The sequence below is a fragment of the Rhamphochromis longiceps genome, linkage group LG15, assembly GCF_057381845.1.
Source record: "Rhamphochromis longiceps isolate RC_006_pf linkage group LG15, R_longiceps_female_GT1.1, whole genome shotgun sequence".
Classification (NCBI taxonomy): domain Eukaryota; kingdom Metazoa; phylum Chordata; class Actinopteri; order Cichliformes; family Cichlidae; genus Rhamphochromis; species Rhamphochromis longiceps.
Window position 1 is genome coordinate 9,406,816 of NC_140571.1, and position 26,921 is coordinate 9,433,736.

The 26,921-nt window shown below is 39.2% G+C and overlaps 1 protein-coding gene across 4 annotated transcripts; it reads right to left on the reverse strand.

Moving 5' to 3' along the window:
* ptk2bb (protein tyrosine kinase 2 beta, b) lies at positions 1-23,332 on the reverse strand. Of its 4 annotated transcripts, XM_085381205.1 has the most exons (31): positions 23,175-23,332; positions 15,604-15,839; positions 15,213-15,391; positions 15,010-15,097; positions 14,570-14,649; positions 14,289-14,351; positions 13,621-13,675; positions 13,335-13,475; positions 13,109-13,183; positions 12,922-13,023; positions 11,829-11,946; positions 11,661-11,700; positions 11,535-11,566; positions 11,376-11,417; positions 11,190-11,287; positions 10,989-11,070; positions 10,782-10,882; positions 10,516-10,631; positions 9,521-9,621; positions 9,086-9,175; positions 7,180-7,384; positions 5,001-5,106; positions 4,851-4,910; positions 4,640-4,762; positions 4,347-4,499; positions 4,071-4,106; positions 1,452-1,470; positions 1,293-1,327; positions 954-1,088; positions 750-830; positions 1-246 (listed from the first exon to the last, which is right to left on the reverse strand). In XM_085381205.1, exons 2-31 carry the CDS (start codon positions 15,799-15,801, stop codon positions 31-33), a joined length of 2,970 nt encoding a protein of 989 aa, XP_085237331.1. In that variant the 5' UTR covers positions 15,802-15,839; positions 23,175-23,332; the 3' UTR covers positions 1-30. The 4 variants fall into 4 exon arrangements, with proteins under 4 accessions (XP_085237331.1, XP_085237328.1, XP_085237329.1 ...); XM_085381202.1 differs by having other exon boundaries at positions 4,071-4,499; XM_085381203.1 differs by lacking the exon at positions 23,175-23,332 and adding an exon at positions 19,100-19,240 and having other exon boundaries at positions 4,071-4,499.
* Between the last annotated feature and the right edge of the window lie 3,589 nt (positions 23,333-26,921).

A 26,921-nucleotide genomic window follows, 5' to 3' on the forward strand; every position in this document is an offset into this window, starting at 1 on the left:
AAACTGAAAAAAAAAAAAATCTAATGTCTTTTAGGGGGGAGCCGGCTTTGCTAAATTGGCCCTGACTCTTGCTTGATCCACAGCATCCAACATGTTCTTGCTGTCCATAGCCAGAGTGTGTGCGGCAGCCAGCATCTGTTTCTTACACTCCTCCTTTAGAGAGGTTATGGCATTCTGCTGAGCCAACCGCATTTTGCTGATCAGCTCCCCCATGTCATGGTTCAGCAGCTTCTGGGTGCCTTCGATCTGCGATATTACAGAAGACCAATGGATCAGTCGTTTAGATTGGCGCTTTGATGACTGAGTTTTACGTTTTGCCAGCTCTTCGGCTGAGGAAATCTGGCGTTGCGTCAGTACTTTTGTGATGCAAAAATATGGATTCTGGGTGTCCCCCTCCAAAAATGTAAACTTTAAAGGCAAGTGTATCATATTTGATGAGTTTTTGTGACTTCTACATCAGTGCGATTTTTTTAAAGTAAAAAGTTTCAAGAAATAAACTGAAAAAAATGTTTTGTAGCAAATATTATATAAATCAAAATGCATATATTTAAAATCATATTTAATGTTCTTTGTTATGTCAGGAGGTTCACCGAACACTATTTTTAAAAAGAAAATTGAATTTTCTGGCAATTTTTTCATGGTTCGGGATTTAAAGGGATAGTTGTATAGTTTTTGCTTTGTTTGTGTTTAAAGGGATAAAAATGCACAGAAAGGAAATGAAATAATAAAATAATGCTGTCATACTGTACCTCAGTCCTCACAGACCCGTGTAACGTGGGCAGTATCTCATCCACACTGCTAATTAAATCTCTTAATGCCATCCCAACAGACTGTGGGCAGAAATCAATACAGAAATGACTCAGGAGCTTTGTCTTTGCATTTCAAAATGTGGCATTAAAGCAGCAACAAACTGTAACACTGAAGTGCAAAGCAGTTCATTTGTCTCAGTGTACCTTGATATGGGTAATGCATTGCTCTGGCTGCAGCCCAGCGATGTCATTCTTGAGCTGGACGACTACTTTGACCAAGTCCATTACGCAGTGATATACTTTGTCATCTGTGCGGTCAAGCTCAGCTGTGGGCGCAGGCTGAAAAAGGAGTAAATAGGTTTTAAGAACTGAAATACTAAATAACATCACAAGACACTTACTTAGATAAAACAGTGGCATCGATGCCCGTTCAAAAAAAAGGACAAATTATGAATAATTTTTCATCCAAAAATCAAAGCTATTAAATTAAATGATGTTTTTCTATGGCCTAAAAATAATTTTAAGAAAACTAAATCTGCTTACCTTTGCTGTGAGTCGTGGCGGCTTCTCAGGCACTGCTGTATGGCAGAAAGATGAAAAATATGACAGATGAGGAGAAATAGCAGATCAAATACATAAGGAGCGAAGGAACATCTTTAGATCATTTTAGATGTGAATCTGTGAATTGCTTTGAGTGCTTACCAATCTCGATGTTAGCCGGCTAAAAGAACAAAAGAAGGATATCATGAGGACGAGATGAGGAATTTTTACAATTCTACACTTTCTAATCAACAGCTCGCATTATGTATTGACAACAACGCACAAAAGTAATCATAATAATTGATGCTGCTGATAGTTATATGAGACCAATCAGCTGGTTAGTTTAAGCAGAGAAAAGCGCTTAAAAACCCAGTATTAGGTTTATGCCCCTGCTGCCCTAAATTAACGGTATTGGTAATTACCAAAATCATTTTTTGTGTTTCTGTATTGATTATTACACCAGTGTGAACAAGGTGTTTAATCAAATTGATATTTTTAATGCTAAAATTAAATGATTCTCGTTATCCATTAATTTTTAAATGTACTGTTTCATAAAAAGCAGGGAGGTGCTCGTTTCTAAAGGGACATTATTATTCTTTGATTAAGATGTCAGTTATTCATGAACAGGAAAATTCATTTTAGTGGTTGAATGTTATGCCTGATTAATTTGACTCCTCAGGGAAGTCCAGTATGCTGCCTCAAACGTGCACATAGAATGTCACTTTCAGCTTTAACAATTTTTTGACAGATTTCTAAAATATTTGCATGTTTTCTTTATGACAGGTCATCTAATTAATTTGTTAAACACTGCACATCATCTAGACTTGATAAATTAGCCTTTTAATACTATTAAACTTTAAATGCTTAATTAAAGTGACAATACTCTAAAATAACACACTTCCTGTCATAAATGTATATTTCAAATTAAGAAAAAGGGGAAAGGCTTTGCAGGATATATCATGTGGATGCCTCATCAAAGAAAATAACAGTCAAATGACACAAACATACATTATTTTCTAGGGTTATAATAACACTTTATATATAAATATTTTATTAATATTAAATATATAATAATTAAAAATGTAATAACGTATATCATGTGTTTATTTTATGCGGCTCTGGACCTTTATAGTAGTTTTGGTGATACAAATATGTAGTAAAGCTTTAGTTGTAGTATAGTAGTTTAGTACAGTGGCCCTGTGAGGCCAAATGTGTTAGGAGGTGGTGGGTAGGTGTATTGTTGTTGTTTGGGTTTTGTTTTCCTTTTGGTTGTAGGTAGGCGAGGCGGGGCTTGATGGCATTCCAGCACACCTGCGACGCATCAGACGTCATCAGTGAGCGCTTTTAGGGAGCAGAGTCACGGACGTCTGGTGTCGGAGTATTGTCGCTGTCACAAGTGGTAACGAGTCAGCACAGGCTGCATCTGTTGATTTTACGCTGTGGAGCTGTATGTTTTAAAGGATCCATGTTTCGCCTGCTTCTCTTTGTCTTAGCCTGTTCCATCGCCTGCCTGCCTACCTAGGATTTTGTGTTGGCTATTGTGGATCCGCGACGGAGTGCTACGTACCATCAGGCGGCGATCACCGCAGCGGCTGTGGTTTGGGTGGTCAAGTAAGCTCTCCAACTCTCTCCGTCCACTTGTGTTTAACGTTCGGCTATCAACGGTACGCCATAAGCTCTGTTTTGTTCCCTGTTGTCAGGTAGCTCCGGTCCGTCTGCTGCCTACCTGCATACTTCGGCTCCGTCTCATCTCCTCGGTGTTTATCTCCTGGCACATTTTTATCCATCACTGTATATAGCCCCTTCCCTTGTAAATATTCCCCCCACTCGTGTATATAAAGCTTGCATCACAAACTTTTTTGCGTCCGTGTGTGTTTCTGCCACGTAATCCATCTGTGTAATCCAGAATACCTAACAAAATGGACTGCAAAACACCAGCAATAAGAAAAACGCTGCAAAAGCACACAAAACACAACGGAAATAGAAAAAGCAGAAATAGGAAAAAGAAAACAGAAATAGAAAACACGAAAACATAAATAGGCAAAAACTGATTTCCAAATGCACAAGGGAAGGTTTTCTGGGGAGACAATAACCCGACGGACCAGTTGCAGGAACCAAACTATGCTAAGATTTGTGCTGGGAGACTCTTAAAAGAAGTGGAGGATCTATCGCAAAGAAAAGGTGAGCGGTAAGTGTGTTAGCCTAATTATTAGCCTAAAAATCCATACATTAATCATGAGATTAAAACACACTAGCATATTTTGGTTTCTGCAACTGGTCTGTCGGGTTATTGTCTCCCCAGAAAACCTTCCCTTGTGCTTTTGGAAATCTGTTTTTTCGTTTCCGTTTTTCCTATTTCCGTGGGTGTTTTGTGTGGTTTTGCAGCACTTTTCTTATTGCTGGTGTTTTCTTACAGTCCGTTTGGCCTCACAGGGCCACCGTACATCAGACAATGGCATGATAGATAGAAACTTATGCACCTGAAGTCTATTTAATAAAATATCTAATAAAAGATTTAAACTAAGTTGACTAATAGTGGTTTATACTGATCCCTGCAGGAAGTGTGACCTATGACGAAGCTCATTTTTCAGTGATCACAAACAGTCACAACTGGACTGACAACAATGTAAAAAAAAAACCCCAAACATTTACTTTACTTTACATTTAATTTACTTTGTTTGTATTTTAGGTATCTGAAAAAAATTATGTCTCCATTGTAACTAAATTGATTCACTAAACTGCCTGTAATTAAAATTACACTCTGTACAGGAGCACACCTACCTCTGGATTGGCAGTATCTTCTAGTCCCATGGGGTCCTGAAAAGAAACAGGCAGGTTCATTTCATACAACAGAGATATAGACCCTCTCTTTGGAACTGTTATCAAGGGCACATTCAATTTAAGACTAGTGGGGCTTTTTGGATGGACAAGTAGGTTGGTATTATTTAATGGTGCCTCATTCCATGTAGCCTTCACAGCTACACTGCATTCGGACCCAGAGGAGGACAGAGACACAGAGAGGGGTTTGACAAAAGTAAAGGATGCTCTGTTCCCCACCAGCAGTCTCTCCTCCTTTTTCAGCCACTTTTTATCCTCCATCATCTGCTCTTTCTGCTTGCGGAGCGTTTCATGTATCTGGTGTTTCTCCCTCTGCCACAGGAGCTGGGCGTCTTCCTCGGTGTTGCGTTCCACTCTGAAAAACTCGTTCTCCTACAAGTACAGCGATGGAGAAGTGTAATTACAATGTTACTAAAACAATCACATGAGTATCCTCGTTCGACACAGTATAATACAGTGCTTTAGTAGGTTGTGCAGCTAAACCTTTAAAGGAAGTGCTTAGTGTCTCTTACCCCCATGCTGCGGCGCCGGGGCGACTTGGCAGGTAGTGCGAGAGTGTTGCTGGAGTCGACAGGAGACTGATAGTCACATGGGCTGGCTAGGTCAGGTGAGCTGGCACACAGAGCCTCATTGAGCTGCACAGATACAAACAGACACACACTTATATATGGAAAAAAATTAAAGCTACCTCAAAGGATGTGTCTAGAGGTTGTTTAAAAGTACCTGAATGTGCAGACCAATACTGAGTGTGTTCCCAAACCGGGCTGGTTTCATTCTTGAAGGCTTCAGGAAATGTAAAAGATTATAAAAATGTCATTTGTTACAACCAAATTTTAAGACTGAGCAGTAGGTAAACTTAAAAATAATTTATACCTTAGGCGGGGGGTCAATGTTGAACTTGGACTCGAAAAATTTGGTGGAACGCACTCTGTCTCTCTCTCTCTCCGCTTCCTGCTCCTTCTCCATCTTGTGGACATCACTGTTAAATTTGAGACACATTTTACATCATGCCTTTGTAATGCGTTCACAAAAACTTAACGTGTAGTTTCAGTTAGTCACTAAATAATGTAGCAACTTTATTTGTGTCAAGCCAGCTCTGAAAACCCAGTGAATTATTAGAACTAAGTCCATAATTTGCGAGACAAAGATACATTTTTTGTCATTTTCCTTTTATGCACCACCCCAGTTATTGTTTTACATCAAACCATCAAGTTGGCATTTAAGTCTAGACTTTCAGCTTTTAACTCAAAGAGTTTTACACAGATTTTACATGACCCTTTTGAGAATTACGGCCAATTTCATCCGGTGTCCTCTATTTTCAGAGACTCAAAAATAATCGGACTGTTTTATCTAAGTTAAAGATAATGTTTTTAAGGGCTGTGTAAAAATCCTTTGCAGTCAGTGCCTGAAGTTTAGAACCCATGGACATCAAAAAATGCTATTTAACCTACTTTGAGATGCTATGTATTCACTTTTATCTCCAGTAACTGAAAATATGCTCTTTTGACTGACTTGGCCACAGACAAAATATATCCAATCTTTTTGTTTTGAGAAATACTTGGGTTGTTTTTGTAGTATGCTGTTAAGTCAAATTGTTGAATGTTGTCACTGTGTTTCTTAAATTTGTAAAGTCTTAGTTCAAGCAGTAGGATCAAAGAGATTCCTCTGATCCTGACCACCTCTCCAGCCACTCTGAGGTTTTATTGTAGATACATTCTATCTGGAAGATCTGTTTCTTGTGTTGTAAGCTTCCTGCTTTTATGATCCTTCTGGTGAGCAGGAGGTCTCACACACACACACACACACACACACACACACACACACACACACACACACACACACACACACACAGTGCCTGGGGGGGTTTTACGGTGGGAGGTGCTTGTGTTGTGTTGTATTGTGTAAACTGTAACTATCATGGGAATAAATAGCTGCGAGGGAAGCTACTCTTTGAAGGACTTGGGCTAGAGATAGGTGAGGAGCATTAAGCTCCATAGCCTGGTTCTGACCAAAGCCTTTCCTCGTTAGCGAGTTAAAGACCGGTTGAAGATGTTCTGTTTTGTCTTGTGTTCTTCATGAGGAATAAGTCTCTAAACTAGTGGGGCCTGTGGAAACACAGACCCAACATATGCTTTGGGTCATAATCCATTTGCCTACTGATTAGTTTTGCAGCATTTGGCTGAATCTGAGGTCTGTACACTTCACAGTTCATCCTGCTTCTTCTATCGACAGTCATATCATTAATAAACACTAGTGACTGAGCTCCACTGGCCACCACAGATGCCCATGCCAGAACATTGTCTCCACCATGTTTGACAGCTGTTGTGAGGCTTTGGATTATGATGTGGTTCTAGTCATGGAAACAGATGTGTGTAACCAGTGGTTTGCACCTTGTCTATTTCCACTGAGGTCTACGTCTCTTGACTGGGACAGTGATACACCCACGTCCCTAACAGTGTTCTTGACTTGGTTAGATGATGTAAAGTTGTTTTTTTACCCATGGAAATAATTATGTCTGATTTAAAATCCAACAACTTTGGATTTTAACAGTTTTACTGTTGTTGAAAATTCAGAAGTATGATGGTGTCTTTGTCTAACAGATTATGAACCTAACTACACAGTAAAGGGTTGATGGTTTTCCTTATTTTCCATCACATGTATATAGACAGGATATATTCTCATATTAATCATGATGTCATCATCATGTAATCCCTATGAGCCAATTGCTCAAGATTCAGACTACTACAAACTTGTAGCCAATCAGAAGCCAATGATTGCTTCAGTTAATGGCTAAAGTGATGGGCTACAAGAATATAAAATTTAAAAAAAAAAAAAACTTCTCTAGTGGAGTCAAGAATAGAAATATGAAACTAGAAATGAGTAAAATAAACCTTTTTTTTAACATAGCACTATGAGGCCAATATCTGCTTATGCAGATAATCACAAACTTCAACTGAGAAAGATTGGGCCCACTGACCAAGCCTTAATTAAAGGATCTCAATCCATTTGTATTCTTCATAATCACTTCTTTTAATAATGCATAAAGAATTACCTGATCTTCATAACCAACTCAGTGAAACTGGGTCTTTCACTGGGGTCGTAGGACCAGCAGCGGGTCATGAGTGAGTAGAGGGCAGGAGGGCAGTTATCTGGTTTGGGCAGTCTGATGCCTTGCTCCAGCTGGTTGATCACAGCTCTGTTCTCAAGCCAGAAAAACGGCTGCTGTCCACCACTCATTATCTCCCACATACACACAGCTAGAAAACAACACAGAAACAAAAATAAGCCTGGGAATGTTCACCCTCCAGTTCATTATTCATTTTCAGATTGTGTAATAGACTACAAATAGAAAATATCAGGCAATAAGGATGAAATTAAACGCATTGACAATAGCAAACAAAGACAAACAAATGCCACCTGAAGCAGTCATTGTGGTGCTTGGTAATGGAGTTAGTAATAATTATAACTATTCATTATTCATGTTTTTGATTATTTTCATTAATTGCAGTTTTCAAAAAAGTTATTTTTCCACCAGATGAAGCTCAAAAAGCTTTATTTTGCTTTATTTTACAATAAGCCGTGTAAAATAGAATATTTCATTCTTGTACTTAAAAACAATCCATGGCTCTCCGACAGGAAGCAGCTGTTGGGTCAGAATCTACCTAATATAGTGCTATAATAAAGTGATATATAAATAAATTATGGTATGGTAATATATCTCATGTTTTTAATGCATATCCTATAGCTTTATTTTAGCTATATCAGCCTTCAGTCCACTTTATGTCCACAGTTGTATCAGTCACTGTTGCAAAAAGAAATACATGAACTAAATAAGATGTATTTTGTGAGAAAAAATTACAGATCTGGGTCAATAATAGTGTTTAGTTCATGCTTAAAAATTCATAATGGAAATCATAAGTATGGTTGAATTCAGTGCATGAAAACACACAGTGCAGAACAAATTCATTTTACATTGTTGGCCACATACAGCCCAGTTTGATCTTAAGTGGGCCGGATGAGAGAAACTCCCTTTTCTGTCATTGTAAAGATATTTAACTACACATTTAATCTCTAATATATTTAATCATGAAAAAGAAGTGCAATTTCAACAGCACCTATCAGTTTTTAGTCATTATATGGCTGCTTTGGGCTTAAATTGTAAGAGATAAATGTGAAAATTACAGAAAACTGCACAGACTGACCTGGAATTGGAAAACGTAACTTTTTTAAAATCAATTAACAGGATATATCTTTTTTTTTCCGGGGACGAGCTGTAAAAATCATAAATTTTATAGCATATAATGAAAAAGCAGGAACTTTATTACTTATTTGCATTGGTTTAGTGTGAATGGCCATGGTCTTTATCAGTAGGAAGGAAAAGGCTAAAATTTATCAGCTTCACATTTTCCAAAGTCGTCCAGTGGGCCAGATTGGAGTCTTTGTCAGGCTTATTCAGGGTCACAAGGCCTGGGCCTTGTGTTTGTTTATGTTTTAGAAAAACTGATTTACCTTAGGGGAGGATATCAAATAGTCAGGCATCATAAAGGTAATTCCTCACTCTCTTAGGCCTCAAAGGTCAGAGGATGCCAGTGTTTCAGTACTTTTGTAAAAGCACTAGGAGTAAATACACATGAAAGGCTGTTAGGTTGGGATATTGAGCCTTCTGAGGCTTAAAATTCCCCCATGTAAACCATCAGTGTTTGAGCTAAAAAAGCAAAACAAAGAAAGGAAGAATAACAGTCCACTGTTATGTGTGTTTGTGTGCACGTTATCTGTAATGTAGAGCCATATCATCTTAAATAATCCCTGCCTCGTCATAAAACTGTGTAGCCCTTGTTTCGGTTGATTATTAACCAGTAACCTGACCTTTTTCTATGTGTGAGTGTTTCTTAGTCTCTTGTGCACCAAACCCTCAAAATGTCACCGTGCTGTTGAAGGTAAATGCGTAACAAGCTCACCAAACATCCACACATCACTAGCTGAGGTAAAACGCCTGAAATTAATGGATTCTGGGGCCATCCACTTGATTGGTAATCGGGTCACAGATGCTGCAAAGAAATTAGCACACTGCATTATAGTCAAGATAGTCAAAGCCATGGTTTTTAAAGATTTTTCCAAATAAGTTGATTAATTTGTGTATTTGTTTTAAATATTCTTTTATTTTTCTATTGACAAGGAGACATAACAGACTGTGGTTTAACTGTGTAGATCCTTTAATCTAAAATTGTGGTCAAAATTATTACGTACATGACTTAAAACAATAATGTGAACAAGATCAAAATGTAGGAAAAACATAACAGAAGCGTTTACAGTTAAAGTATTTTATAAATCTAGCTGATATTTTATGTTTATTGCATGAAACATTTGTGTTAGTTCATGAGTGTCTCTTTTACCTTTGTAGTATTCTTCATCCTCTATGTACCTCGATAGACCAAAGTCTCCAAGCTTCACACAGTCCGGACTGGCGACTAATATATTCCGAACTGCTATGTCTCTGTGAGCGGACAGGATTGGAGGAAAGGTTGATATTTATGTTGGTACAGGTGGATAATGTAGGCAAGATTCAGGGGAAATGTAAATAATGCATGTTAAAACCTGAAATTGTGCACTTAAACAGTCTGCAGACACAACTCAATGGAACATGGTGTTCTGCTGTTTCAGTACAACTTTCCTCATTTCAATGTTTTAAGATTAAATAAAAAGTTTTTCCAAAATGTGACGACTTCATCACTCAGTCACACTAGAGTTAAAATACGACGGTAGGCTCCTCTCCTTGCAACTAGGAAAAAAGGCTGCATTCAATTTTTTAGCTGGTGGACCGATTGCAAATAGTTGCAGACCAACTGTGTTGCCTGCGTGGCACCCACTTTCAATCAAAAGGCGACTGAGTAGGATGCCTTGAGGGAGAAAACCCAACAATACAAATCCAACTCTTTGAATCAACTTGAGATATTATGTCCGCTTTGTTTGCCATGAATTAACAAAGAAGCATGCCTCACCTGGCCATCAAACTGCTTGTCACTACTTGAACCTCTGGAAATGGAGGACTATGTGTAAAAATGGCTGTAATTCTTAAGCTGAAAGTGTGGATTACATTTTAGAAGCAGACCCTCGAGTAGACCCAGAAGCCACAGGAGGGATTATATATCTCGACTGTCGAGAGTCGAGATATATAATCCCTCCTGGACTGGAAACTCCTCGGGATTCCCCAGGAGGAACTGGAAAGTGATGCTGGGGACAAGGATATCTGAAATACCCGCCTAAGCTGGTGCTACTTTTATGTCAGACCATGATCATTTATGCTCAAAGGAGGCAGAGCTTATAACACTGTAACCTTTCTGTTGAATAAAAGCATTCATTTTTTAATTAAGAAGAGAAAAAAATGTACCTGTGTACCATGTTAACCCCTCCGAGGTAGACGAGAGCTTTGCAGATCTGCAGGCTGAACAGCACTAAGGTTGTATTTGTCAGCTTTTCTTTGTTTTGAACCAGGTAGTGTCCCAGCTGCAAGAAAGTCAATAATGCGTTTAATCAGTCAGGAATTCACATGTGCGACATCTGCTGTGGCATCCAGAAGCTACACTAGTTTAAAAAGAAAAAAGAACATATATTAAATGCATATTTTCTATAACCAATCAGGAAATGAGGACTAACCTCCCCATACTGATAAAGCTCCATGACAATCCACACGGGATTCTCCTCTATGATTCCAATCAGTCTGACGATGTGGGGATGGTCGAGGTTCTTCATGATTACTGACAAACACAAACATCACAACTTATCAGGACAACTCTGTCAGTTACTGCTGGCACAGTTGTGGTGAACGTAGCAGCTGTTTTAGAAATCTTTTTCTCTGCGTACCTGCTTCACTCATGAATTTTTCCATCACGTCAGGTGAACAGTCTTTGCAGGTTTTCACTGCCACATTAACTCTTTCACCATTCTGTCCAATTAAACACATGTTACTGCACATTCACTTTGTGTGCTGCCATTTATTTCTAATGCAATCATGTATTTTATAGATGCTCTGTAACACACCGCGCTTAAACCCTTTAAACTTACAGCTTTTTTGTATACTCCGTCGTAGACTTCCCCAAAAAAACCCTCGCCGAGGATTCGGCCGAGAACAATGTCATTTCGGTCGATGCCGTATTTCACAACTGCAGAGCAACAGTAACAGTGAACATTAAAAAGTGAGTTTTCACAGGTATGATCCTGTAACAGAATTGAATATAGACTTTTCCGAACCTGATTTTGGCCTTTCATCAATCTCACAGTAGATATCTGAACCTAAAAATGCAAAAGATCTCATTTTTATTGTCTTCATAATAACGTCACTATTAAAAGGAATTTGGTTTTTAACTATTAAAAAGTGTACAGCATAGGTTGTTAAAATTCTGAGCTCACCCATACTGTGTCTGAGCGAGCTCGTCTCTCTGCTGCTCCAAGGAAAAGACAAAATGGGGGAAAGCCAAAGTCAGAAATGTTCAAATTAGAGCACTGACTGCATAAGTCAGTAAAACAGCCACTTACCCAGTAGGAATTTCAGGTAGGGAGGTTCTTGCATTGGCATCTAGGATAGGAAGTAGTAATGAGAATCCAGATTGACTTTTAAGAATATATTTCAAACAGCTTTTAAGACAATGGTCAATCTTTAAAAACAATATGTTGCCCTTTATTTAATAGATAAATCTTACACACCTCTATTTGGTCGGTGGATAACACTTTCATCTGTGTTGTTTTCCAAGCGGCAGTACCCGTCAATAAGATCAATCATGTTCTCAGCCGTAGCGACCGTGGCCACATTGATGGTCAGACGCTATCAATGAGGACACAATGGCATGTCACAAAAATACATAGACTGAATGGCCAGTTTAGAAAATACCAATAACTCATCAGCCAACCAACATGGCTGTTGGTGCTCAGCGTGCTGGTCTGAGTATTTTACACACTGAACTTTACAGAGAGTGGTCCAAACAGAGAAAATATCCAATGAGCAGCAGTTCTCTGGACGAAAATGCCTGGTTGACGCTAGAAGTCAGAAGGAAATCACCAGAGTTCGAGTTGATAGAACGGCACAAGTAGGTGTTGAATGCACAAGACATCGAACCTTAAAGCAGATGGGCTACAACAGCAGGAGACCACACTATGTGCTGAGGCTACAATTCACACAAGCTCACCAAAACTGGACAACATAAGATAGGAAAAAATACTTGTTTAATGAATCTTTAATGTTGCTGCAACATTTGCTTAGTGGGGGTCAGAATTCGGTCTAAAACACATAAAAGCATAAATGTATCCTGCCTTGTTCATGCTGCTGGTGATGCTGTAATTGTGTGGGGGAAACTTTTCTTGGTACATGTTGATCTAGCACCAGCTGAACATAGTTTCAACACCCAACACATTTGCTAACCATGCCCATGCCTTTCTGACCACAGTGTACCCATCTTCTGATGAAACACAACATGTCACAAAGCTCACTGCTTTCTTAAACATAGCAATGAGTTCACTGTACTAAATGGCCTCAGATCTTAATCCACTAGAGCAGTGAAATGCGAGATTCACATCATGAATGTGCACCCGACAAATCTGCATTAACTTTGTGATGTTAATATGGATCAAAATCTCTGAGCAATGTTTCCAGCACCTTCCCAAATCTGTGCCACAAAGACTCGAGGGAGTGCTGAAGAGAAAAGACAGTCCAATCAAATACCAACGAGGTGTACCTAACAAAGGAAGCTATTGAGTGACATTCCCTAATATTTCAAACTATAGGGAGGAATATTACACTTACTTGCTTCGCGCCCTCTATGTCAAGATTTAGGAGAGCCTTGCCATCGTTCTGCGATATGCATTGTACTTTCTTAATTTGTTTGAAGTCAGCTAAAAACACAGCCTGCCACACAAAAGGAATGAATGCAATGATTAAATTATGAAGTTAAACCTGTGTGCAAGATTAACAAAATCTTAATCACGCTTACAGCTGAATCCTTCTGTGTGCGTTGGCGAATTCCTCTCCCACCGACGACCAGCTCCACAGACAGACTCCAGCCTTGCTATTCACAAATAAAAACATTTGAAACATTAATACCTCAAACAGTAAATCTACAGATCTTGGAGTTCTGGACAAGCTTAACGAGGTCTATTTTGTTATTTATGAATAAGACATGATTCATTGCTCCAGATGAACATCATGTTCCTGCTCACCACTAGTTCACAAGGGAAGGCCTCTTCATCGTAGCTGACGAAATCTTTAAGCGTCTCAAAAAACTTGATCATGCAGTCATCCTCCTTGAGTGTTGCAAATTGCTGAAATGTTTGCTGAATCATCTTCCGCAGGGGCCTAGGCTGGATCACAGCCACAGAGATTTGAAAATGGTAAAACTTGCACTTTTGCACAATAGTGACTCAATATTAATTTGCAAAGGAAGTCTCATAAATTGTGGGTGCCTGTTTAGGTAGGACACACTAAGTCACGTTTAGAGAAATTTACCTTCATGCTGTTAATCAGTTGCTGTGGAAAGAAAAGGTCCAGGCCAACTTCTTTTCTAAATTGGTAAAACAAACAAAAAACCTTAGAAGAATATTCAGAATTAAAAACATACTCTAGAGCTTGAAAGGCAATCTATTGCTGCTGTTAGCTGTTTGTCAAACTGTTGGTACTGGCATTTATAATGGCCAATAAATATAAATAAAAATTTCGGTTAAAGCTTTTTGGTAAGGAACAATAAATAGCTACACATATTTAGGGTGTCTCAAAGAAATAAATAAATGTAATATATAATAATGTATCGGCTTTTTAAATCATCATCATGTCATTTAAATTTTATATTGAGCTTGCATCAACCGGTATGCAGCCTGTTTGAATTGGTCCTGATTTTCCTTCATGCTGTGACGTTTTTTCTTTGTCTTTTGCTTAGTATTACATAATTTCCCTAGGGATTAATGAGGTATTCTGATTCTGATTTAATATTTAAAAAATGGTCTTTTAGTTTAATTCAAGGCATTTTTAATCATGTTTTGAAGCTGAGGGTTCACAACCCATGAAGTGTCACTTTTAGGGTAACGTAATTAAACAACACCAGTTAAACTGGATTTAAAAGCCCTTAATGTAATATTAGAGCGATAACTCTTTGTAGTGTACAGAAAGTAAAAACTTACTCTAGCAGCTCAAAGTTAGATTTCTTTTCAAGACCTTTTGCATTCATGTCTTTGTAGAACCGCCTGTGAAAACAGAGTGAGAATAAAGATACAAAATGATTAATAAAAATAGCAGTTTAAGTATTCTATAGCTTTTGATCATTCTATTAAATACAAAGCACAGCAACACGGGTTAAGTTATGAAAGAGCCTGCAAGAGGGAGACAATTGGAAAGTGTACAGTAAATACACCCAGTTCAGTCACCTCACACTCACAGCGAGGTAAGGAATGCAGTGACTCACCTGATCTCCAAACAACCAAGCTGCAATGCCATCCCGTCACTGACTTTACTGGCATGATACTGCATGTAATCACTACGCACCTATAATAACATGTCAAAAATTTGAGTTTTATGTGAATACCAACAATAAAATTCTAAATAGAACTTCAAACAAAGTCAGTCAGGACTCTTTAAATCAAAAGAAAACCATTTCCACCTAGAGTGATTTTTACTTGACTTTGCAGCACCAACCCAATCTGTCATCAATGACAACAGGCTTCTTTAGTAGAGTTAGGTTGCAAAGCGACTTGCAAAGGCAGCAGCAAATTTGGCTAGGCTTAAGCAACTAAAGTAACACACTCTACACGAGATTTGCTAAAATGATGCACAGGATATCAGTTAAACAACAACAAGTACAATAGAGGCAGGAAGCTTTTATGACAGGATAACAAATACAGTTACCTGTTGGTAAAAATACACAAAGGTCGATCTGTCATCTTTGAATTTTTCCACAAAATTCACAGGAATGTATCTGATACGAAGGTCATATCTGTGCTCGAAAGGAAAATATAGATATCAGCTTACAAATAAAACTCAATACAATAAAGCTTACAAAAAGTACATATGTTAATTACAAGATTAATATCCTAATAGTCCATCAGTACCTCCACTCGGCTTCCAGATGATTGCTCTCATAGCGCTTCTCCACCTCTCCGACAGTCAGGTCTGGATGGAGCCAGTGAAGTTCTTCTGACTTCAGGTGCTTTAGCATGAGGCCATAGCATCCTGCGTGTTGAACGTTTGGCCCTAAACGCCCGCTGACCAGAATTGAACGAATGATAGCCTGAAGGAGAAAAAAAGAAGTTTAAAAAATACTTTTTGAAAAGATTTTTGGTCATCCTTCAATTTATTGAAATTTCTGGTTTAAACTCGTTTAAATATGTAATAGCGATAAAATTATAACATTAAGTGGCGGAAACACGATTTGGCACTTCCCTTTTCGTCTTTTTTGACAATGAAATTCTCTTCCCCATATTTTCTGGGCTACATTCTCACCCTAATTTGCCAGGAGTTGTCACATTTCACCAGCTTGAAATTCTTGCCCAGGTTGTTGTTGGTGCTGAAGCACACTTTAAGGATTTTGACAGGTCCACCATCCCCAGAGAATTGTTCTTCAGGGCCAGCCTCTGTTTCATTTTGTCGTGGACTGGGCACCTTCCAGGACAGGGTGTCACCGGACATCACCTCATACATTGTCAAAGCTGGGTTGGCATCATCACATCAAAATCATCCTTTAAACAGAGAAAAGAAAAACGATACTTTATATGCATGGTGCTTTTTTATTTTAGATGGGACATCTGGGTAAACAAAAGGTTTAACTGGAAGAACTGAGTGATAATAATTTCTTCAAAAGAAAAGGACACACTGTTCTGTGAGTTGCTTCATTATACTACTACAGTCGTGCGATGCTTCACTTTGAAGCTGTGATCTTTTGCCATGTGGCTGCTATGATTCATATCATTTTTTCTGAGATATCCAGATTACATTCTTTCTCAACCAGATTTCAAGTGAGGACCTGCAAGGTTTTGGAGTAAAACTAATCGCTGCTCTCAAACCGTTTTGAGAGCAGCCATTCACAAACATGCAACAAAAATGTACAATGAAATATTGAATTCTTTGCATTTTCATCTCCATAATATTTTGCTACTAAACGCTGTTTCTCTATTAACAGCATTCCTTTTGCCACCTGTTAACTACCAGTTCATCCAAGTGACTGGATTTCTTCGACTTTGTGGAGACATTTGACCTTTCATCCAAGAGGCTGCCTCAGTTCAATTCAATTGAATTCAATTCAATTCCATTTATACAGCACCAAATCACAACAACAGTCGCCTCAATGCGCTTTATATTCTAAAGTAGACACATACAGAGAAAAATCCAACAATCATATGACCCCCTATGAGCAAGCACTTTGGCGACAGTGGGAAGGAAAAACTCCCTTTTAACAGGAAGAAACCTCCAGAAGAACCAGGCTCAGGGAGGAGTGGCCATCTGGCGCGACCGGTTGGGGTGAGAGAAGGAAGACAGGATAAAAGACATGCTGTGGAAGTTCTAAAACCAAAATAGTGGAGAGTCCCTTAAGAGGACATTTTTAGAAGTATAAAGTTAGTTAGCAGTATAAACTCAACCACCTACAACATTTCCAAGCTCCTTGCCAACATCCTAGCTCCCCTTGTGGGGAACACACCACAACCCACCATGAACGACCATGACTGAAAAGAGGAGGTTGCTTACGACACCTCTCAGCCACCTACAATGCAGTTTTAAAATGACTTCCCAGAAGCTTAAAACCCCAACTCACATCTTGTGTCAGGTGACCTCAATAGGTCGCGTGATAGAGTAAGGCGAGGTCTCAGAGCGATTTCATGTGAAACCTCTGGTGGTAATAACCCACATGTTTTTTCATACATTGCCTCATGTGATGACGCACATGATTCATAGTGGGTCAACAACCCTCTTATGGAGCTTGGACCCTCTTAAGGGTTTAAATACCTGGAGCTCCTGACCATTTGGTTTCAGAGCTGAATGAGCCGTCTTTTGGATAAGAGTTCAAAGAGTATATCAAAGTAAGACAGGTGAAACACTGTCACGAAAGTTAGAGGTCCAGTTGCTTTCTTTCCAAGGTCCTTAGGCTAACCATGACCTGGATCACTGAGAACCTACACAGAAAATCTGTCAGGCAAAAGAATAACATAATTCATGTTGCTTTGTTCAAACATACATTTTTAATCTCGTGTTTATGGTCATTATAAACTTTGTAGTTAAACTTTCTATTAATTTGGTGTTAAATGCCATTTGCGGTCCAACTGCAGAGACTACTAGCTCACCGGGGGAATGTAGCAATGTTTTTAACACAACTGTTGGTATGAATACCAAGGTTATGCATAAGCTTGGTATGCATACATTGGTATACTCTTTAGACAAAAAAATAATATATGTAGCTGCTGTGTGATGCTATTCTGTCAACATGGACCAAAATCTCTGAAGAACATTTCCAGAATTTTGCTGAATCTATACCATGAAGAATTAAGGCAATTCTGAAGGCAAAAGGAGGTCTGACATAGTACTTCAGTAATGGAGCGACTGTTGAGTCGTTTTTAAGTATAAGAAACTGGCTTCTTTGAGTTTTATTAAAGGATAACTTAGTCATTTGAAATTCTAGGAATTCTGTTTCTTCTCATTTATGTCCAGTATGCTATAGCTAGCAGGCAGTTAGCTTACCTTTAGAGCTATATATTGGCCTGTCACAAAACTATCAGTTTTGCCGTATAAGTTGTCTTTTGATTTCAGATGTAAAAACCTTTTACATCACAAATACTTGTAGTAATTTGGAAATATTGCAGTTGTCTGACACAGCAGGCCAGACTCTATAATGTGCATTTTCTGCAGCACATTTAGCATAGCACACATCTCAGCTGAATAGATGGTGGCACAGACTCAAAGGTGTCAGATTCAGACCCAAAAACCCAGCACCAGTGATGCTCTGTTTGGTACAATGACTCAAAATCTGCCTACCACCAAAACTGATAAGATATGCTAACTGCCTCCTGGTTCAGCATTACGTTGAGCATGCAGACCTGTCATTCTAAATCCAAAATACTAAAAATCAATAAAGACCCCTCCTTCATAATAATTGTTAATGTTTTATATATGTTTGTTTAAATCTAGTAAGGGCTTTAAGTCTCATACTATGATTTGCTCACGAGATTGGCATAGACTATATACATAACATTTAACTAAATCTTAATTCATTTTTTAGTGTTTTTTTCTTAAACCAATTTTAATGGTTTTGAAGCCACTGCAGCTTTTTTCAGCTGTCACATGACTAACACACCAAGACAGACAACCAGTCATGCTCATATTCCCCCCTAATCTAGGATCGCCAATTGACCTAACAAGCATTTTGGGACTGGAAGAAATCCACAGTGTACCTTGAGAGAGCAAGAGGAACAGGTAAACTGCACACAGAAAAGTACCAGCCGGTCGGCGGATTCAAATCTGAGACCTTCTTGGTGTGAGGCATCAGTCCCAAACACTGCACCGCTGTGCTGTCCTGAATTAAAATTATGGTTTGTTAAAACCACATGCAATGATAAAAATAAAATAAAATCCTTTCTTTTTCATGTAGGAATATTTATCTATCCTCCAAGAGCAGATAGGAATATTTTTAAATGCATTCGAGCAACAGGAGATTCTGCACTGACCATTTGGTGATCTGAGATTTTAACAGTTCTTATGGCTGTGATAAAATAACAGCTATAAAAACACTTTTGGAATTAGACGATAATTTGCTCACTGTTCTGAAAAGCAAGGGTGCTGTACACCCTGTGACCAAACAGGTTACGTGACACAGATAAAGGCAGGAATTACCGTGTGAACAAAAACTAAATAAATAAATGCACAGAAGCTCTTACCGTCTTATTCTGCCTGACCAATCAGAAACTGAAGGCTCAGCAAACAGAGCAAAAGAAACTAGCTGCAACATGCGTACCTCACAATACTGTCGATCGGAAAAGTGTCTTCTGTCTGTCATGAGGTGTTTCCGTACAAATGAAACTCCACGCTGTTAGTCCGTGAGGGAGCCGAGCAGCGTTAATTCTTTCAGGGCTTTCTGCTGCTTTTCAACTGTGTTTGTTAGCCTGAGGCCATGAATTCCCCAGCAGGGCTGAGTGGGTGTGTTTGTGTGTAAGAGTGTATGTGTGTGTGTGCGTGTGTATGTGTAGAAAAGAAAAAGAGAAGAGGAGTGTGAAGCAAAGGCAGCATGTTACACCATCACCTGGGTGTGGGCAGCCTGAAGAGGGGTTCCAGGAGACAGAGTGAAGTTTAAAATTACTTCCAAGAAAAAGCATCCATGGACTGAACATGTGGATTCCACTGATTGCTCTCAGTAAACCTAAACCTTACATACTGCTACAAATGGCCAAACACCATTGCAAAATCCTTTGTGACAAAATATTTGCATAAGGCTTATTACACAGTATACCATGAAGGGTTTGACGTCATAGGGTCAACAACAACCACAACAACAGCAACAACAAGACAGAAAAAAAAATCATCGAAACAAGACCACTGGTTGTCGTAAGGTCTTAAACACGCTGTTGGGCAAGCGTGTGAGACTAGATTTAGTTTTTAACACTTCAACACACAAATCAGGAACAACGAGGCACAGACATGGACAGGTCCCTGTTTAAACTGGGCTTCTTACCAAGTATAAAGACTGGCTTTAAAAGCCAAGCAAACTATTTCTGGAAAGAGGCGAGCGTTAACAAAAACCTTTTGTTTGTTGGCGGTGAGTCACAATTAATAAAAAAGAAACAAAAACCTGACAACACACAAATATAGTCAACTGAGCACTTGTGTCACTCAGATAGACCAATTTATCGCTTTTTAATGATTTCAGTTCCTCTTACGTAACTGCAGATTACTTCCTTCTGACTTTCAGACTGATGGTAAAAAAACTATGCTTTTTTTAGGTTTTTGAATTATTGTGATGAAAGTAATGAAGAAAACAAGTCTCAATTCAATCATTAACAAAAATAATTTCCCACAAAATGGCAGGTTAGATTTGTTGCCTTTCTTTGCTCATTTTACAATCAGATAGATTAGATTAATATATCAATGATGAATTAATACATTTAGAAATAACGTTCAGATACCTCAAAGTAAGGTCCTGTGTTTTAATGGCAGTGAGCTCTCTTGATTATAGGAAAAGAGCCATCCAATTCTAGAGAAGGACAGTAATGTCAGGCAGAATGAGCGCTCAAAAAAAGTCAACACACACACACACAAACACACACTTTTTAAAAATCCCCAAGTAAAATCACAAAATCACAGACAACCATGAAGTCTTTTCTTCTGATTGTCTGTAAAAACACTGTTTTTTTTTAGTTTTTTGGTTCATAAGTGAACAAAAGTGACACTTGCCAGGCACACGCGTTGTTGCCACTCACACACTGTCATGCTGGCACTTGAGTTGTTATGGTAACGACTGTTCTCTCCAGGGAGTTTTTTTTTTTTAACACAAACTGAGAGCGAGCTGGAGTGAACTAACTCTTTCAACACTCATCCACAACAGAGGCCTCAGCGGGACAATAAGTGGAAATATTCATTACCGCAGACAATTATCTAGAGGAGTTACTGCTGTATGTCTCCGCTATTATTCTGCTGGGATCTAATGAAAACAGCATCAACTGAGGAGGGCGTATGGACGCTGATAAATGAGAAGGAAATTCCACAAGAAAATGAGTGGCAAGGCAGAAACTTTAAACAAGGCTGCACTTAGAGGACAGGGGAGGGTGTACAGAAACGCTAAACTGATTCTGCAATGCAGTAGGTCTCAGAGAAATAATGGCCACCAACACGCAGCTGGGGAATGTCTAACACACTGTAAGGTTCTTTTGATTATTTTTTATCCTTCATTTATTATGTGAAAACTTACTTTTTTCCATGACCTGGCTTTTTGCTAAGTTTAAGCTTGCATATAAAACTTTACTCTATTTGGAAAGCTCCCATCAGAGTGAGACCAGTTACACTTAAGCTGCAACTCCAAGTTCATTAATCAGTTAGTTGCTTGAAATAAAAACAGTCTCTCTTCATTGTTTTAAGGATTAAACATCTTTGTTCAAGCTTGTGAAGTGATCTGTTTTATATAATTGTGAAAAAATAATGGTAGGTTTTTAGTCCTTAATTAATTGTTCATTAGTAAGTATTATATCAGTAGTTGCTGTTCGGTTCAGTGTTATTTATTTTGCACCAATCACAGGGACAGTTAACTCAAGGCACGTTATACTGCAAAGTAAAGACCCTGAAAAAAACAGGGGGGGGGGGGGGGGGGAAACAGCAATCAAAAAAGCCTGTCTGAGCGAGCAGTTAGTGACAGTGGGGAGGAAAAACTCCCTTTTAACAGGAAGAACCGTTCAGCAGAACCAGGCTCAGGGAGCAGCACCCAGATACCAATCCTCATATGAAATATTTGATGCTTTTATTTCACGATCTTGAGTTTAGTCACTGCCTTTCTTGAACAAAGTTCAAGTTTTCAAGTGTATAATTTGCAGTAATTTAAAGTTTGTTCACTACATTCAACCTCTCCTTTTAGCTGTAAACTTTCCTATTCAGCATCCATCTAAATGACTCCTGCATTAAAGCAAACATGTATTTAAAGATATGACCATATGTTTTAAATTACTGCTGAGAGATGCTTGTCATCTTTTCTTTTAATAAATGAAAAGCATGCTCGGTTGACTGACTTGCCCGTTGCAGAATATCCCATTTCACTGCCTTGAATAACTTGTCGGTTTGCACCTTGTTGCAAACTCTCTATATTTACATTCATGCAGACGCCTCCATGGTAGATACTGACAATGATACACCTATCTCCCTGAGTGTGTTCTTGTCTTCTTTAGATGTTGTGAAGTTGTTTGTCTTAACCATGGAAATAATCCTGTCATCACACACATTAGTCATCTTCTGTGGACTTGCAGGCCTTTTGGTGTTGCTGAGGTGGCCAGTGCATTCATTGTTTTTTAAGAATGTACCAGGCTGTTGATTTGCCCGCTCCTGAAATTTCTGCAACTCTCTGATAGGGTTATTTTGTTTTTCAGTCAAATGACTGAATCCTTCACTTTTACTGACATTTATTTGGGCCTAAGTGAAAAGTTATAAAATAAAAAAATCTAGTATTGATATTAGTTAGGCTTTCTATTTTGCACGTCCTCTGACAGCCTCTCGGGTTTCTTTCTAAAGCAGCAGCAGCAGCAGCCAGACAGCTGTGTATATGGAAGACACTGTGTTTCCCAAAATCTGTCATGACATGCACACTTGACAGTAACATCCATTCCTTGGACAAGTCTCATCACATGGTGTTTCTGGGAATTGGTATCGGAAAACTCTCACCGGTCATTATGTTACCTATCTTACCTACCTTTTTTACTATGTGTGTGTATATATATTAGAAACAAATCTTACTCTTGATATCTGACAGTAAAAAAAAAAGTTAATTGCTCTCCTGTAGAGATGATAAAACTACAGCAGTTATTGTGTAACCTCTGTTCCTGGTGGAAACACAGCGCAGGCAGGCACTCAGGCAGGCTTACTCGCTAAACACATTTGTGCTGAGGGTCTGCATATTGCAACGTCATGACCCCAGGCACTGGAATGCGGCGGGCTGCCTCCTCACCTGCACAGACATGCTTTGATAATGAACAAAGTTTTCTTTCTATGTGAAAAAACAGCAGCTAGGACTCCACAATCTGCCGTGACACTCAGCTGCTTATCCTGAAAACACACTTGCACAAGCCTCACATTTTTTTCTCTTTCCTATCAGTCAAAGAAAATATTGTAAAACTCACGTTTGTGGATAGTTTAAAGAATGAAAATGAATAAAACAAATTCTGGATTTGCATGCTTGTGAGATCGTATAAATGTTGGTCAATCAGTCTTTTATTAACTTGTACAGTACATTTGGGCCTATGGCAAACACTCGGATTAATCATAATGGTTTGTTCAGCAGTATCTGGAAACCCCTGTGCTCACAGAAACATAAACACGAGTTAATCTTTGAGTCTTACCTGATTCTGATTGAACTTCCCTGAGGATAAAAGCTTTATGGAGAGTACAATTCCTCCCGGAGAGCCCTGGGCACGTCAGTTCGCCTCTCGCACTGTTAGTCGAGCAGAAGGGGCAGGTAGCCACTCCCTCACCTCTGGCGTGCTGATCTAAGGTGAGTCCACTTCCTTATTTCAGGAGTCTTTCATGATCCGGGATAAATAAACACCAACCCCAACAGTTTTGAACTGTTTACGACCCAGGAATGGTTTTTGGAATATAATACAAAAAAGAGAAACCGAGTTCTTTAAAATCAAATCTGCACAAACCCTGTCCTGAAATATTCTTATATTTATTCTCTCCCGTCTAACAAACTTTTTCCTCTACGTTAAGTCACCTTCACTGGTGTTATGTTGTAGCTAAATCTTCTGAACACCAGAGGGCGCTGTACGCTCAAAAATATCGGGCTGACGTTAAGCGCCAACCTGCAACCTCCAACTATTTGTATAAGCAGATATAACTCAAGTCCTGAATGCAGTTGTCTCATGCGACCTTAGATCAGCTATTATTTTTTCCTTATATAGCTCATGTTATAAAAAAGTGGACTCATCTACACTGAACTTTCCTGTTGAGGTTTTAGATTTCGTTGATTATAAGCAGAAGGCCAGTCTTTAGGATAATGCAGGTTTGAAGGATGTTTATCTCCTTTAAACCCTTTATTTAGTTAATGCATACATACAGTCCAAAGCATCACTTTTCTTAGCAGGATAGCGGTGGGTTTGGAGCCTATCCCGGCCCCTATCCAGGGTACACAGGGCTAATTTAGAATCACCATTTAACTAATTTCCTCCCAGTTGGACTGCTGGAGGAAACCAGAGCACGTGCAAGCTCCACATAGAGGTCCCAGCCAACCAGCCGCAATGAGGCAAATGAGCCAACAGTGTTTACCACTTACCTATAATTTTCTTTGGAAAGGTAATTCAATCTAGGGACGGGCGTTATAAGGTTGCTCGATCTATAAATGGTTACATTGTTCCATCCTTGTACAAATTAGTGCAAATACAATTTATATTTAAACAAATATACTCACCGGCCATTTTACTTTTGCACTTGGGTACACTGTGGTCATAAAGGGGTGGACATGGTTGGCAATTATATTCAGGTAGGGTGTGGTTAAATATGCCCCACACTATTACACAAGCAGCACACTGTACCGTAGAAAAAAAAGGCAGTTTTTAAATCTGTGCTTTCATCTTTTTTATGCTACTTTCTGACCCTTCTATCTGAGTGTTAACACAGAAATAAAAACTCTTCAGACCAGGCAATGTTTTTCCGTCTTTGTCCAGATATGATGTAGCCTCAGTTTGCTGTTCTTAGCTGACAGGAGTCCCACCTGATGTGATCTTTTGCTGCTGTAGCGTATCTCCTTCAAAGTTCAATGCTTTGTGTGTCTTCTGCATGGCTTGGCTAGTGATCACACCATTGTTGTAGCTAAAGGCAATTGCACTAAACTTCTGTAGAAGCAGTCTGGCCATTCTCCTCTGGCCTTTTGACATCAGCAAGGCATTTTCTCTCAGGGAACTTCCTCTCACTGGATATTTTCCCTTGTTCAGACCATCCTCTGTAAACTCTAGAGATGGTTGTGTGGAAAATCCCAGCAGATCAGCAGTTTCTGAAATACTCAGACCAGCCCACCTGGCACCAACAACCACTCCACCTTCAAAATCACTTAAATCTCCTTTCTTCCTCATTGTGATGCTCCATTTGAACTTCAGCAAGTTGCCTCAATCGTTTCTACATGCCTAAATACATTGATTTGCTTTAAATATAATTGGCTGAGTGGATATTTGAGTTAATGAACAGTTGATCAGTTATGTCTAATGAAATGGCCAGTTAACTTAGATACATGAGTGATGTGTTTTTGAAAGTAACTTCCTGCTTGTTGACACTGCATAAAAAATATGTACGCATACATGTCATACATATATAATGAAGGTTAACTTCCTATTCAGTTGTCATTACAGTATAACAAAATACAGCTTTTTAATACATAATAAAAAAAATAGCACAAGGTTTGTAATTCTAATATCACATTACATGTTTACAGAGAAACACTGACTAGGACAGGGAATCATATTATTAGCCCCTTTGCTGCGCACTGTCAAAACATATACGATACTCTCCCCCTCACACCTCTGACTCCCAAGGGAGTTGTGCAAAAGCTATTCTGCATGTCAGAAAGCCAGCTGTGTGCTCTCTGTTTCCAAATACTGGCACAGTTCCATGCAGAGAGGTGGCAACCCAGCAAGGGCACAAATAAAGGAAGCGGGAGCTTTGATGGTAATGATTTCATGGCAGGAGTCGGGGAATCTTAAAAAGTCAGAGTTAATGATCGCAAACCATTGTAACTGCTGACTCTTACCACTGCCTGTCTGCCCACCGGTGGCTGCTACTGTCTGAATACATACAAATCTGAGCTTAATGGGCACCTGTTGGAGATTCTTGCCCTTGACTCTGTTCCAGTCTGCTGGATAGTGGGTGTGGTTTGGTCCCGTTCTGCCCCAGACTTGAACTCCCTTACAGCTGTCACTGTTCCACATAGCTATTCCAAACCCTCAGGCACAGAAAAACAGGACTGGATGCTACAGCAAAGAAGAAAAAAGGGGGAGGGCTTGGTGAATAAAAGATGTCACTGGCAAGTGATAAAATGTATATGTTTGATAAATATGCAGCAGTGAGGATGAGCGTTGTGTCAAATATAATGAAACCTAAAGAAAGTTCATTCAGCGTTCACGCTGGTGACAATGTTGATATTTAAAAATGTGTTTGAGAAGCAACTTTTTGAGCCAGTTTTACTCACAGCCAGCTTTCAAAATGCTGTATAGGGAGCAAAAGCATTGCCATAAGAGGGGACATCAGCAATGCTCGCTGAAATGTCTTATAGAGTTTTTGGACAACACTGGAGGTCTACACAAGGGAAGCACAGCAGTCTCGGTTGTGTTATTTTTTACTTACAGTTACTTTTCCATCCACACGGGGTTTCATAACACACATTACAGGATTCCTGAAGTACAGGCAGTTATATTTAAAAGCGTTCACACTTTTGCCCAGAACATCTGACTGCCCGGAGAGCAAATATTTCTCCACAGGCTGAACTTGTTTGACTTGCCCCTATTTTTAGAGCCTGCTCTTTTATGAAAGATGAACTGTTATAAATGCTCTAATGACTCCCACTCCTGTTCAAGCATCCCATTCTAATGACCACAGACCCCACCCTGAATGCTTGCTGTGCATATATATGGTTAAGAAAGAATGCTTTGATGTTACAGGTCTCCCCCTTTCTGGCCCTTTGCAGAAACACTAAATCTACCTTCTGTCTGTTTAATAACGTCTGAGATATTTATCTTTCCCTTGATGGTCATCAAGCCCATATTCCACCACTTGTGACCCCTGATGTCACCGCTCTGAGTAATGGTCAGCTTTGGCTTCTCCCTATTTCTCTATTTGCTCACCTTTTGACTCATGGAGTGAACATCTGCAAGACAAAGAGAACAGCAGAGGAGAAAAAGAAAAAGGGGGTGTTGTTTGATTTGGGTAGCAGGTGTGTAGGTCCTGGGTGTTTATGTGTGTGTGGGAGTATGTGTGCCCTGTACAGAACTGGTCATTGAATCCCATCCAAACTCAGCATGGGGTCACAGTTCTCACTGAGGTGTGAAGTGGCCTGGGCCAGGATTGGATTATAAAGCTGGCCCCGCATTACAATAAAGGTG